Source organism: Dunckerocampus dactyliophorus, chromosome 1, assembly GCF_027744805.1.
Source record: "Dunckerocampus dactyliophorus isolate RoL2022-P2 chromosome 1, RoL_Ddac_1.1, whole genome shotgun sequence".
Classification (NCBI taxonomy): Eukaryota; Metazoa; Chordata; class Actinopteri; order Syngnathiformes; family Syngnathidae; genus Dunckerocampus; species Dunckerocampus dactyliophorus.
This window is the reverse complement of record NC_072819.1, coordinates 25,128,686-25,141,123: the sequence shown is the minus strand read 5'-3', so window position 1 is coordinate 25,141,123 and position 12,438 is coordinate 25,128,686. Positions and strand designations below refer to the sequence as shown.

The 12,438-nt window shown below is 40.8% G+C and overlaps 1 protein-coding gene across 3 annotated transcripts in view; it reads right to left on the bottom strand.

The window, feature by feature from the left end:
- Positions 1-12,438, bottom strand: part of arhgef19 (Rho guanine nucleotide exchange factor (GEF) 19) — a 43,650-nt gene that overhangs the window by 7,812 nt on the left and 23,400 nt on the right. Inside the window, exons 3-15 of one of the 3 annotated variants that reach the window (XM_054795797.1) lie at positions 11,906-12,382; positions 9,751-9,880; positions 9,569-9,654; positions 9,234-9,490; positions 8,993-9,153; positions 8,745-8,897; positions 6,637-6,766; positions 6,461-6,535; positions 6,297-6,386; positions 6,071-6,234; positions 975-1,133; positions 816-895; positions 639-743 (exon numbers count right to left, since the gene is read on the bottom strand). In XM_054795797.1, coding sequence (XP_054651772.1) covers positions 639-743; positions 816-895; positions 975-1,133; positions 6,071-6,234; positions 6,297-6,386; positions 6,461-6,535; positions 6,637-6,766; positions 8,745-8,897; positions 8,993-9,153; positions 9,234-9,490; positions 9,569-9,654; positions 9,751-9,880; positions 11,906-12,382 — 2,067 coding nt within the window. The remainder of the gene's footprint in view (positions 1-638; positions 744-815; positions 896-974; positions 1,134-6,070; positions 6,235-6,296; positions 6,387-6,460; positions 6,536-6,636; positions 6,767-8,744; positions 8,898-8,992; positions 9,154-9,233; positions 9,491-9,568; positions 9,655-9,750; positions 9,881-11,905; positions 12,383-12,438) is intronic. The other 2 variants (XM_054795807.1, XM_054795817.1) reach the window with 2 other exon arrangements.

Here is a 12,438-nt window from a genome sequence, read left to right as displayed (position 1 = left end):
TAGCTTCTTTGCCAAGGTCCCCGCTTTCGGCTGCCACCCAGCTCACTCTGCACCCAACCCCTTTGGACCCTCCCATTAAATAAAATGAAATTCAATTAATAGAAATACCATTAAATCATTACAAATGGCATTTAATATATAAACTGTAAATATGATTAAATACTTAAATATGTGATTAATTAAATAGAAATGTCAATAAAAAATAAACATTTTAAAAGGTAATAAAATATATACAGTACATTTGTCATGACAGTTTGATCAATGACATAAATCATTTTAATTAATTCACGCATGTTTTAATTATTGAACTTGTCTTTATATTTGTTATATTTTAATCATTTTAGAAAGAAAAAGTGGACAATAAATATACAATATACCGGTATAGCCAAAACGTGCTATGATGATGGACTTAAAAAGACTGAATGCTGTCATGAAAGGAAAAGAACAGTATTTTCCTACTGTTAGAACTGTGTTTATTAGATTTGTTCTTCAATCTTCTTAAAAAAATGTTAACATAAACTTACCTTCTATTTTAACAAGGGTTTGTACAGTACAGGACAAAAGTGTGTGTGTCCAAACTTTTGGCCTGTACTTTATGTATGTATGGGATGTATTTCCATGGATAAGTGTTTACTTACCATCACTTGTGATGGTCTTGGCTTGAAGAATGTCAGCCTTCTCCAGCGTTAACTCATCATGTTCCTGGGCCTGATAGCTTCTAATGCACTGCACCTGAGATATGTCTGAGAGGACGACATAAGACATAAATGAGAGATTTACAAGTGTTAATGGTGTTTATCCAGCTGAGCACTGACCAGCATTCTCACTGGCGTGCTCTATGTCCTCCAGTGGATCTGATGGAAACATGGCAGTGATCCATCGCTGCTTCCCGCTCCTTGGTGCACAAACAAGTTACAACATTCAAGCTACAGAAGCACTCATTTTATGTATGACAGCAACAAATGAAGACGCACTCAGTGTGCGATTTGAGCAGGATCTGATGTTTGAGATGCTGTCCTTCACACAGCTGAAGGTGGAAGATGAAACCTGATATGCCCTGCAGCTTCTGACTCAGATCCTTCACTTTCAGCTCTCCTATCTTGGCATGCACAAACACCAGGAACTTCCATGTGCTGCAAGAGACCAAATATCACAAGCATTTGTACATAAATACAACAGGAGGAGACATGTTTGTGTTGTCCTTTTTCATGCTGAAATCAATCAAAGTTGATAATCCAGCTATTGCAAACATAAGTATTTATGCAACTTTAGAGAAAGTTGTGGTCATATTCCCAATTGTGTGACTTCCAGAAAGATCATAAACATGCTAAAATTGCCCTTTTAAACCTATGGTGAAAGACTTTTGAGAATTGGTGGAGGCCTTTAATTTGGTACAGAATGTCACTGGACCTACACAAATGCACGGACACACTTTAGACCTCGTATTGTCTTATGGACTTCCTGTTGATAACAACTTGTGGGAGATGCAACATTTTCAGACCATAGTCCGGTCACGTTTGACTTTCATTTAAACTATAGTACAAAACTGCCTGCTCCTATACGCCTTGGCCGTTTTAATCAAGCCTCACACGGCCGCTGCCTTTGCCACGCTATTCACCACTGCAGCGCAGGCTCAAACGACCCCTGATGCTGCTCTAAACACTGACCAGCTAATGAACTATTTTACTTCTACCTATGCTGATGTCTTGGACAGTTTAGCCCCTCTAAAAGCCATGCGCCCCAGTGCCAAACAGGAGTTGTGGCTCAATGACGTCACACATACAGCGTGGCGTGAATGCAGAAAGGCGGAGCGCAGGTGGAAAAAAGACAGTCTGCAAGATTCTTATCAAATCCTCAAAGACAGATGGAAGAACTACCAGAACGTTGTGAAAACTGAGAAAACAAAACACTTCCCTGAATTGGTATTACACATGTTAATGAGCCACATGTTCTTTTTAAAACAATTGATACTGTTTTAAACCCCACTCCGTCCACTACACTGGAAATATCGTGTGTGACATGAAGATTTCTTGCACTTTTTTAACAATAAGGTTGCATCTATTCTGATCTCAAAGGGAGACGAGGCAGCCTACAGAGAGGAGAAGCTTACAACCTGGTGTTCTGACAACAACCTAGCACTGAACACTGTAAAGACAAAGGAGCTCATCGTGGACTTCAGGAGGAACAGAACTCTACATCAACGGCGAGTGCGTGGAGAGAGCCCACACATTCAGGTTCCTGAGAGTTCAGATCTCAAATGAACTCCCCTGGACAGACCACATCTCGGCTGCTATAAAGAAGGCTCAGCAGCGTCTTTACTTCCTGAGAGTCCTCAGGAAGAACAGCCTGGACAGGAAGCTGCTGCTGGCCTTCTACCACTCGTCCATCGAGAGCCTGCTCACATACTACATTTCCACCTGGTATGGGAGCTGCACTGAGGCAGACAAAGTAAGGCTTCAGAGGACAGTGAAAGAAGCACAGAGGGTCATTGGCTGCCCTCTCCCCTCCCTGACAGATATTCACTCCTCCCGGTGTCTCAGCAGAGCTCAGAGCATCATCAAGGAAACTTCACATCTCGGTTTTCATCTGTTTGAGCTGCTGCCATCTGGAAAGCGCTACAGATGCACTAAAGTAAGGACAAATAGACTGAGAAACAGTTTCTTTCCGACAGCTATCACCATCCTGAACTCTCACATGTAAAGTGCTGATATTCCTTTCAGTGTTACTGCTGCTGCCTACAAAGTACCTCACTATTCCTCATCCGGGCAATGAATGTAGGGAAACTGTAGCTCTGTGCAATACTATTGTGCAATACGTTGTTCATAGTGTGTTTTGCACGTTTATCGAGCTTGTTTTTTTATTGCGCTTTACACTTTTACTGCATTACTTCTTGTTTGTACTGAAACAGGAGAAGCCTTTTTGATATCGTTGTACCTTGTATAATGACAATAAAGGTATTGTATTCTATTCTATTCAAGCCACTATATGACCCCTTTCTTTTAATTTGTCCACATTGGCACAGTGCGCTAAAGTTTCAACCTGTGTCGCTGTTTTTTATTACCAAGATAGTTGATGGACTTAAGCCTTCTTCCTCTCCCATTGACCCAGTCCCTCCTCGCTTTTTTAAGGAGTTGTGGGCAACTATTGCCGCCTATGTTTGTAATATCATCAACAGCCTGTCCTCTGGTATTGTGCCATCCTTTTGTAAAAAGGCTGCTGTTGAACTTTTGCTTAAAAAGACTGGTCTGGACTGGCACGGCTTTTAACAGGAACCAAAAAAAGGGAGCACATCACCCAAAATCTCACCTCTCTGCACTGGCTGCCTGTTCATTTTAAAATTGCTTTTCAGAATTAATTGTTTGTTTTAAAGGCATTGAATGGACTGGTCCATCGTGGACCTCATCCAAATTTACACTCCAGCATCATCTTTGAGGGCCGAAGGCCAGCTCCAAATAGTGGTGCCTAAGATGAAACTTAAGACCAGGGGAGACTGGGCCTTTTCTGTAGTTGGCCCCAAGCTGTGGATCACCTTCCACTCTCATGCCGCCACAGTTGAATGCTTTGAGTCTCGTCTCAAAACCCATTTTTATTTTCTGGCTTTTAACTTGGCGTGACTTGTGTGGTCCTCTGTGTCTTTTATTTACATATTTTTAGTTCATGTTTGGTTTTACTCATCTTGTTTTTTATTTATTTTTCTTATCTTTTTTTAAAATTGATTTTATTTACTGTTTTTATAGTTGTTGTAAATGTTCGTGTTTTTATTTCATTTACGAGCTTTGATTGTATTAATTTGTACTTTTAATTATTTATTCTTTTACTAGTTTTAGTGTGTCCAGCACTTTGGAAACTGTGTTTAGAAAATGTGGTATATAAATACTGTATAGTGGACTGGACTGGATTAAAATCACCACCCATTTATGTTTCTGAAATAAAATTGCACACACCTACTTTTACTATTCTATAAATAAAAACAATGGTGGACCAGCCTGGACACCTCGTGGCTTTAATTTGACAGCAAAAAAAGCAAAAGAAACAAAGGCAGTTGTTTCCTACTGTCACTTTAGAAGTCCCCTTTTATGCAAAACAGAATTTTTAATGATGTCTTAACAGTAATGTGTCCCTAGAGTTTCTTTAGGAGCATGAAGTCTGAACAAAATCTATCACCTCCCTCACTTGTTTGCTCCACCTTTGAAGATCTGGGTTTTCATGACATCATGAAGCAAAAAAATTCTTCCTCATGGACATATAAAGTGGTATGAGAAAGTGTTTGCCCCCTTCCTGCTTTCTTATTTTTGTGCATGTTTGTCACACTGTGTTTCAGATCGTCAAACAAATTTAAATATCAGTCAATGACATCACAATTGAACACAAAATGCAGTTTTTAAATGAAACTTTTTATTATTAAGGGAGAAAAACAATCCAAGCCCTCAGGGCCGTGTGTGAAAAAGTGACTGCCCCCGAAACCTAATAACTGGTTGGGCCACCCTTAGCAGCAACAACTGCAATCAAGCATTTGTGATAACTTGCAATGAGTCTCTTACAGCGCTGTGGAGGAATTTTGGCCCACTCATCTTTGCAGAATTGTTGTAATTCAGCCACATTGGAGGGTCTTCAAGCATGAAGCGCCTTTTTAAGGTAATGCTACAGCATCACAATAGGATTCAGGTCAGCACTTTGACTAGGCCACTCCAAAGTCTTCATTTTGTTTTTCTTCAGCCATTCAGAGGTGGACTTGCTGGTGTGTTTTGGATCATTGTCCTGCTGCAGAACCCAAGTGGTTTCAGCTTGAGGTCACGAACAGAAGGCCGGACATTCTCCTTCAGGGTTGTTTGGTAGACCGCAGAATTCATGGTTCCCTTTATCACAGCAAGTCTTCCAGGTCCTGAAGCAGCACAACAGCCCCAGACCATCACACTACCACCACCACATTTTACTGTTGGTATGATGTTCTTTTTCTGAAATGGAACGTTACTTTTATGCCACACACCTTCCAAAATGTTAAACTTTTGTCTCGTCAGACCACAAAGTATTTTCCATAGGGCCAAAATTGAGACAAGCCTTAATGTTCTTTTTGTTCAGCAGTCGCTTTCGTCTTAGAAATCTACCATGCAGGCCGTTTTTGCCCAGTGTCTTTCTCATAGTAGAGTCATCAACACTGACCTCAACTGAGGCAAGTGAAGCCTGCAGTTCATTGGATGTTGTCGTGGGGTCTTTGTGACCTCTTGGATGAGTCGTTGCTGCACTCTTGAGGATAATTTTGGTTGGCCGGCCACTCCTGGGAAGGTTCACCACGGACTCCAGCGAACCACAATGAGAGCCATTATCCACAAATGGCAAAAACTTGGAACCCAAAGCTTTAGAAATGGCTTTATAACCTTTTCCAGACTTATAGAGCTAAATTAATCTCAGTTATGTTTTAACACGGGGGACAATCACTTTTTCACACAGGGCCATGTAGGTTTTAATTTTTTTCTCCCTTCATAATAAAAGGTTTCATTTAAAAAATGCATTTTCTGTTGTGTTCAGTTATGTTGTCATTTACTAATACTACATTTGTTTGATCAAAACATTTAAGTGTGATAAATACGCAATAAAAAAAAGAAATCAGGAAGGGGGCAAACACTTTATACTCCTACCACTTAACAAAGGACAGCTTTGTTTAAAAAAAGAAAAATAGGCTTCAATATATCAATCAGTCAGTTACAGCTGTAAGCTGTAAGTTTGATCATTTTGTTTTTCTTCAGTGAAAGGGCTAATCTAGCATGATGTTGCTGTTCAAATGTGCAATTTTAGCACTGTAGCTCACATAGCTAGTGTTGTCACGTTTGTGTTATCCTGTCCCACTTCTTAATGTTACGTTGTTATATGTGATATATGAAGGGGCACCATAAAGGGGGAAAAGTTAGGACAATTCCAAGGGCCCATGACTGACAAGGGCCCCAGTAAATAGATAAATAATAATAATAATAATTCATGGTGGCGCCCATGGATATATGGCATCTATTACATTGGACAAGAGATCCAGTGTAAATGTAAACTGTGGACAAACTGTAAGTGAATGCTGACTCACTCTTTCCTCCTGGACAGCAGCAGGCAGTCATTGAACAGATGTAGATACACTGGCTTGGTGGGCAGCTTGAGCTTGGATCCAGAAATACTCATGGTCTGAGTGTCCACCTCCAGGAGCTCACCGTGCTTCACCAGCCAGCGAGACTGAGAGATGAGAGGAAAGATCTAGAAAGAACGGAAATACGTGAGTAAACTAGAAATACGTACAGTTGATAAAGTGGTGTCACCTTGCCCTCAAAGTGAATCTTCTTATTGAGGTGGATGAGTTCTTCCATTCTCTTCATGGACTGCACACTGCTGTTACACTCTTTAATCATCTACGACCAGACAGTCACTGTAGTTATTACTGCTTATTCATTTTGTTATTATTTCTTAGATTGACAGTAAATACCTTTTTCAGCTCATTGAAAGCCTTTGTCGCTGTGTCTTCATCTCGAGAACCTGGTGTAGTCCTCTTTAAGATGTTCTGCAAAGTAAAGGACATGTTTCACACTAGCGGGAGAGAGAGGGTGCACAGTTGAAGTTGCACTTCATGTTCGCGCTTGAAACTCAATTAGTGTCGTGTACCTCCACCAGCATTTTAAGCCGTGTGATCCTCTGGAATGGCAGGATTAGGAATGAGGTCAGAGGGAGTCTTTGGCACACCGCGTCCTCCTCCAAACGAGCCAAGATGGAAGGGAAACGAGGGCTTTCTTGACTGAAAGCAGCAGATAAAAAAAGGCAAAACTAAGAAACCATTTTATATCTTAGATGTGGTTAGGTCATGCAATTGTAAGACAGCACCTGGACACCCTTAGCAGCAACATACTGTACATACTTTACACTGTAGACCAAAATTCACATTATATGCATTTCATCTTCTCTTTAAAGTTTGTATGTGTGTGATAGTAGTTACGTTAAAAATATTGAACTTATTCCACAAAACAACAAATCATTTCTTCAAGTCTTCCAACTGTTTGGTGGTTGATAATCTCTTTTTAAACACGTATTACTGCCACCTGTAGGACTGGAGGGGAACAGTAGTGACTACAACCACTCCAACATGAGACAAACATTGTTCACTTGCATTAACAGCAAAATATATATTCTATTCCACATTTTCATAATTTTTTTGCGGGGTGCATATAAGTTTTTACAAGGGAGTCAGCGGTGAAACATGGAGTTAAAAAATAAATTAAACAAATATAAATCCAAATGAATATATAATATAGTATATCGTATTTTCCGTACACTTTTTTTTATGGTTTGGCTGGTCCTGCGACTTGCACTAATAAGCGATATATATGTTTTTTTTCACACTGACAGCCGCGAGAGGGCGCTCTAGACTTGTGTGCCAGTATCTGCTCTTCCTATCACTCCTGTACCACTGAAAATTTACAATGTAAACAACTGAGGCCCTGTCCACACGAATACGGTTTTTGCGCCTCTGCAGCGCCCCCCTTACTTTGGCATGCACACAACAGCCACAAATGCCCCCAATAAGAAAATCATATTCTGCAGATTACAAGCTGCAAGTAGTGAAATATGCAGCCAAAAACGGTAATCGAGCAGCAGAAAGAAAGTTTGAAGTGAACGAGAAACCTGTGAGAGACTGGCGAAAAGCAGAGGATACTCTAACTGCAATGAAGAAAACAAAGCTAATCACGAGATAAAAGCTAGATGGCCACAGCCAGCGGAACAAGTTCACAAATGGTTGCTTGAATGAATGACTACACTATTAGTCAAAAGTTTTAGAACACCACAATTCAATTTTTCCAGTTATTTATTTAAATTCAAGTCGTTCAAGTCCAATGAATAGCTTGAAATGGTACAAAAGGTAAGTGGTAAAGTGCCAGAGTTAAAAAAAAAAAAGGTAAGGTTACCCAACACTGAAAAATATTGTGTATTTCAGAATTATACAAAAAGGCCTGTTTCAGGGACCACAAAATGGGTCAACAATTTGAAGCTGTTCTACAGAAATGGAGGTTGATCAAGCTTTGGCAGTTAGTGCAACTAATTCTTACAGGTGTTCCAAGTTGTGGAGTACTTACTTCCTTCTCTGTCTGCATTAAAACAGTGTTCAGAACTTGACCAGTACTGTATATGTTACGTTGACATACTACCTATTCATGTTACGTTAACAGACGTCTATTTAGACTGTTGTTCTCTATTTTATTGTTCTTGGTCTCTTGATTTTATAAAATACATTTCTCCCCCAAAATGCAACTTATAGTCCAGTGCAACTTATATTTGCTTATTTACGCTTCATTGTGCATTTTTGGCTGGTGCAACATACTCCGGAGGGACTTACAGTCTGGAAAATATGGTAATAAATCAGTTATTTAATAATACTATTAATCAATTTATATATTTCACTGAGTTTTTATTTTACTTAACATTCATTATCATTTGAGAAAATATGGAGAGGTGCTGGTGGAAAGACCCAACTGTCTACCGTAGTGAACCGTGTTATTTTGCTGGTGTGCTTTTATTTTGAAGTTCGGACTTTACTGCCAACAGGATGTGTTACAGATGTGTTTTTTTTGTAATTAATGAAAGCTAAACGGTAGGGTTGCCAGGTATGCATTCACTATTTGCAAGGACAATGTAATTGTTGTTGTTAACTAATGGGTTGTAGCAGTGTTTTAGAGATTTGTAAAGCGTTTATTATACTGTAGTGCACTGCAGCTACTCACAGTAGACGCTGATATGTCTGTTCTTGGTAAGCCTGGTTGGTTACATAAGGTAAGTAGACCCTGCGTAGAGCCGGACAGTGATCCAATACAATGTCACACACGTCAAAACGCAGGATGTCTTCCTCCAGCCTGTGCTCCAAGTCCTGAAGGAACCTACAAAAGTCATCAAGAGCGATGGATTCACCCTGAGGGGAAGAAGTGACGAGGGTGGACGTGTTCAAAGACAGACGAGCAGTTCATTACTTCACCTCTCACTGACATCTTTGACTTCAGGCAGCTTGGAGAAGAGCCACTGCTTGTCCTGAGCTCCGAGACATTCCGAGAGCTCCTGTGAGAGCATGAAGTGATCCACCACAATCGTCAAGCTGCGGATGTATGAGGCCTCAGATGTCACCAGCTCAAACTTGGCCTGGGTGGAGGAGGACACCGCATGAGACATGAAGGCCTGCTTGTGTGGTGAAGACATCCAGTCAGCGATGTTGAAGCTACCTCCTGTAACTTCCTCTCCCCGTTACTGAAGTTGTCCAGCTGACCACTTGTGCAGACATCGGGGATGTCCTGCCACAGGGCAAAAGCGGAACCTCGCGAGGAACGAAAGGAACTGGACGGAGACAAATTTGATGGAGACGGCGTTCCATCGGAACCCGCGTCCCTTAGACCCTCCTCTTCTGTGCCTGGTTCGTTGCCCTGTTGCCTCTGGATCTCTCTGTTGATGGCTACATCACTGTATTCTTGGTACAGGATGGCTACAGGAAACATGTGAACCTGATTCAAGTGTCACTTTAAATACATCAGGTGCACAAGTGCTGTGAAAAGTAACTTACAACTTGGCAAGAACCTTGATAAACGATTGGAAGACCCAACTGTAGGAGGTGTGCACGTCTCCTCTTCCATGGACTTCTTTCGCATTCTGTCGAGATTATTCATCAGTCAATGTTAGGTTACTTTGGACAGTAAAGGGGTAAAAAAATATTAATATTTAAATATGTTATTTCTCCATATTCACCCAAGTTTGGTGCTCCACCAATGTGTAGATATTCCAGTGTCACTGCTGGCCAGCGGCGGTGCAGGTCTTACAGGACTATGTGGGGCACTATCACTGGAGCCTGAGCTGAAGTGCTTTGAATTGGACTTATCTAAGACACATGGTTAAACACAATAGTGCAAATGTAGTGAAATGTGTTGAGTATTCAGGTTTAAGCAAGCATAATATTTTAATATACAGTAGATCTATTTTTGATATATGTTGTAGTGAGTGAATCTGTGGTAATAAACACAACATGAAAATTGTTCTTATGAGAGATCGTCAGGTGTGCCATGGGAAATTATCAAATTTTACTTAATTGGTCCAAAAATTTGCCCACGTCATAAAGTGGCATATTGTGATGTGCACGAGTTCATGAGGACCAGTCAGTTCTTTATTTGACAGTAGCCACTCATGAGCAATGAATAAACTCACAATGAGCTTGTCAACCCATTGGAAATTGCAGGAGGTCATTACTCAATATAACAGTCTGACTCACGGTTTCATCTTACAAACAAGATTAACTCATCACACAGCAACTAACACTCAAACCTCAGCAATATAGAAAAATCTATCAATGCAAGTTTATATGAAAAAAAAACAACATCTTAAAGTGTTCCCATAATGCATTTTGTTTGAGAAAACCATTTCATTGGAGGAGAGCATGGAAAATGGCGCTGCAATGCTGCTTCTGTCCACCAGAGGAAGCTATATGACCTGGAGCCCAAAGCAAAAAGAGGGAAGCTGACGTCATTGTAACGCCCCAATGAATGCGTTGCTCAGAGGCATTATACTAAAACTTTAAAATGTTTTTTTTATTTTAAAGTCATATTGGGACATGTTTGCATATACACCATTTGAGTATTAAGTTGCTGTAATTAATTTAGTGCTGTTAGTAAAGTGTGCTTGGAAAGATGACACCAGGAGTCAGACTATTATATTGTTATACTGGTATAGAGACTGACCTCCACTGACTTCAGAAGGGTTGAAGGGTTAAGCTTGTTGTGAGTGCACTGATAGCTCGTGATAGGCTCCTGCCAAAGAAAGAGCTATCATTTCCTCACTGACTCGAGCATCACAGTATTTAAACAATTAGTAGTAGTTCTGAAGTAAAGGAGATGTCACAAGATTAGAATTTAGCCATAAATACCCTGCTGTATAAGCCGCAGGGTTAAAAGTTTAAGAAAAAAGTAGCAGCTTATACACTGAAATTTACGGTAATTTATCTTTGATCATCTATCTATGCCAGCAACGTATTGCGAGAGCCTGAACAATGAAATGCTCTTCCATTAGATGGCAGGAGGTAAATAATTGTGTATCCACCTCTTGCCATTCATACAACGTTTTGTTTGGTGTGTGCCATGATTTTTTTCTAATGTTAAGTATGTGCCTTGGCTCAATAAAGATGAGGAAACACTGGTCTACAGCAGTGTTTCCCAGCCTTTTTTGTCTTGTGTACGCTCAGAGCCTTTTCGTCATCCCTTTCGTACCCCCTCACTCATGATTTTGGTGCAGCTGTGCCACAGGTTATTGTCTCCCTGGGGAAACTAGTATTTTCTGGCTCAATATGAAACGACTGAGAATATTTACTTACAGTATCTTGGAAATTAAATGTACCCCTTCCAATTTGCTTGCGTACACATACCCCTGGTTGGGAATCACTGGTCTACAGCACACTTGCAAATAACCCAGTACAATTTAAGGGGCCGTCAAAAGAAAATGATCCTCCTTCACACAGTGAAAATGCTAACCGCATACATGCTAAACCAATGGTGTCCAAATTGCGATTCGCAGCTCATTTTTTATTGGCCCACGACACATTCTAAAAATACATTTACAAAAAGGAACAACAAAAAGGCAAAATGTAAGAAGAAAAGGGTTAAATCAATTCATAGGTGGGATTAATAGATTGAATTTATGTTGTTGATGTTGATTAATCACGTCTTGAAGCAAGTGAAGCAAAATCGAGTGCACTACTGGACTGCAACCAGCAGAGGTGCTGTTGCTGTAGTCTCAACTTGTTTGCTGTCTAAACAAGGCCACATGACGTCATGGGAAGTTGAAACAGTTAGATTTTTGTTTCATATGATTCATTAGTCATGTGACCTTGTCTACTGTTTACGTCTTTTATACTCACTGTCTAGGGTCCAACTGCTAGAACTCTGTCGGTCCCTGGAGGTGACGCGGGCCGACAATGACTTTCCCAGCTTCAAGGTAAAGGAGTTCTTCCTTTGGGACAGCTGGAGTCTGGAGATCAACTCTGAGGCTGAGAAGCGACGTCTCTCATGGTCTCCCCTGCGTGTTAGAAAAATACCCCTGGTTGCAATGGATGCATCCAGACTGTCTTCGCCCACACCTGGCACTGAGTCCTCTAGCAGCTGCAGCGGTTCTGCAGGTAGATCTAAGATGTCATCCTTAGAAAGGTTCTGCAGTTCTGGACCTGAAGCGTCTGAAGATGAAGGACTTGTGTTAGCCTCTTGTGAGGACTGTCCACCGATGTCCTCCTCCAGGAAAGAAGCAAAAGGTCCGGGGAAGATGAAGTCTGCATCCTGGATGGGGCTGCTGAGAGACTCATCACTGAGGCTGTCTGGAGAATAAACCTGCATCTTACGGCCTGCAGACATCAACATGACTTACACACACAATGAAGAAGATGATCTGTCAAATAAT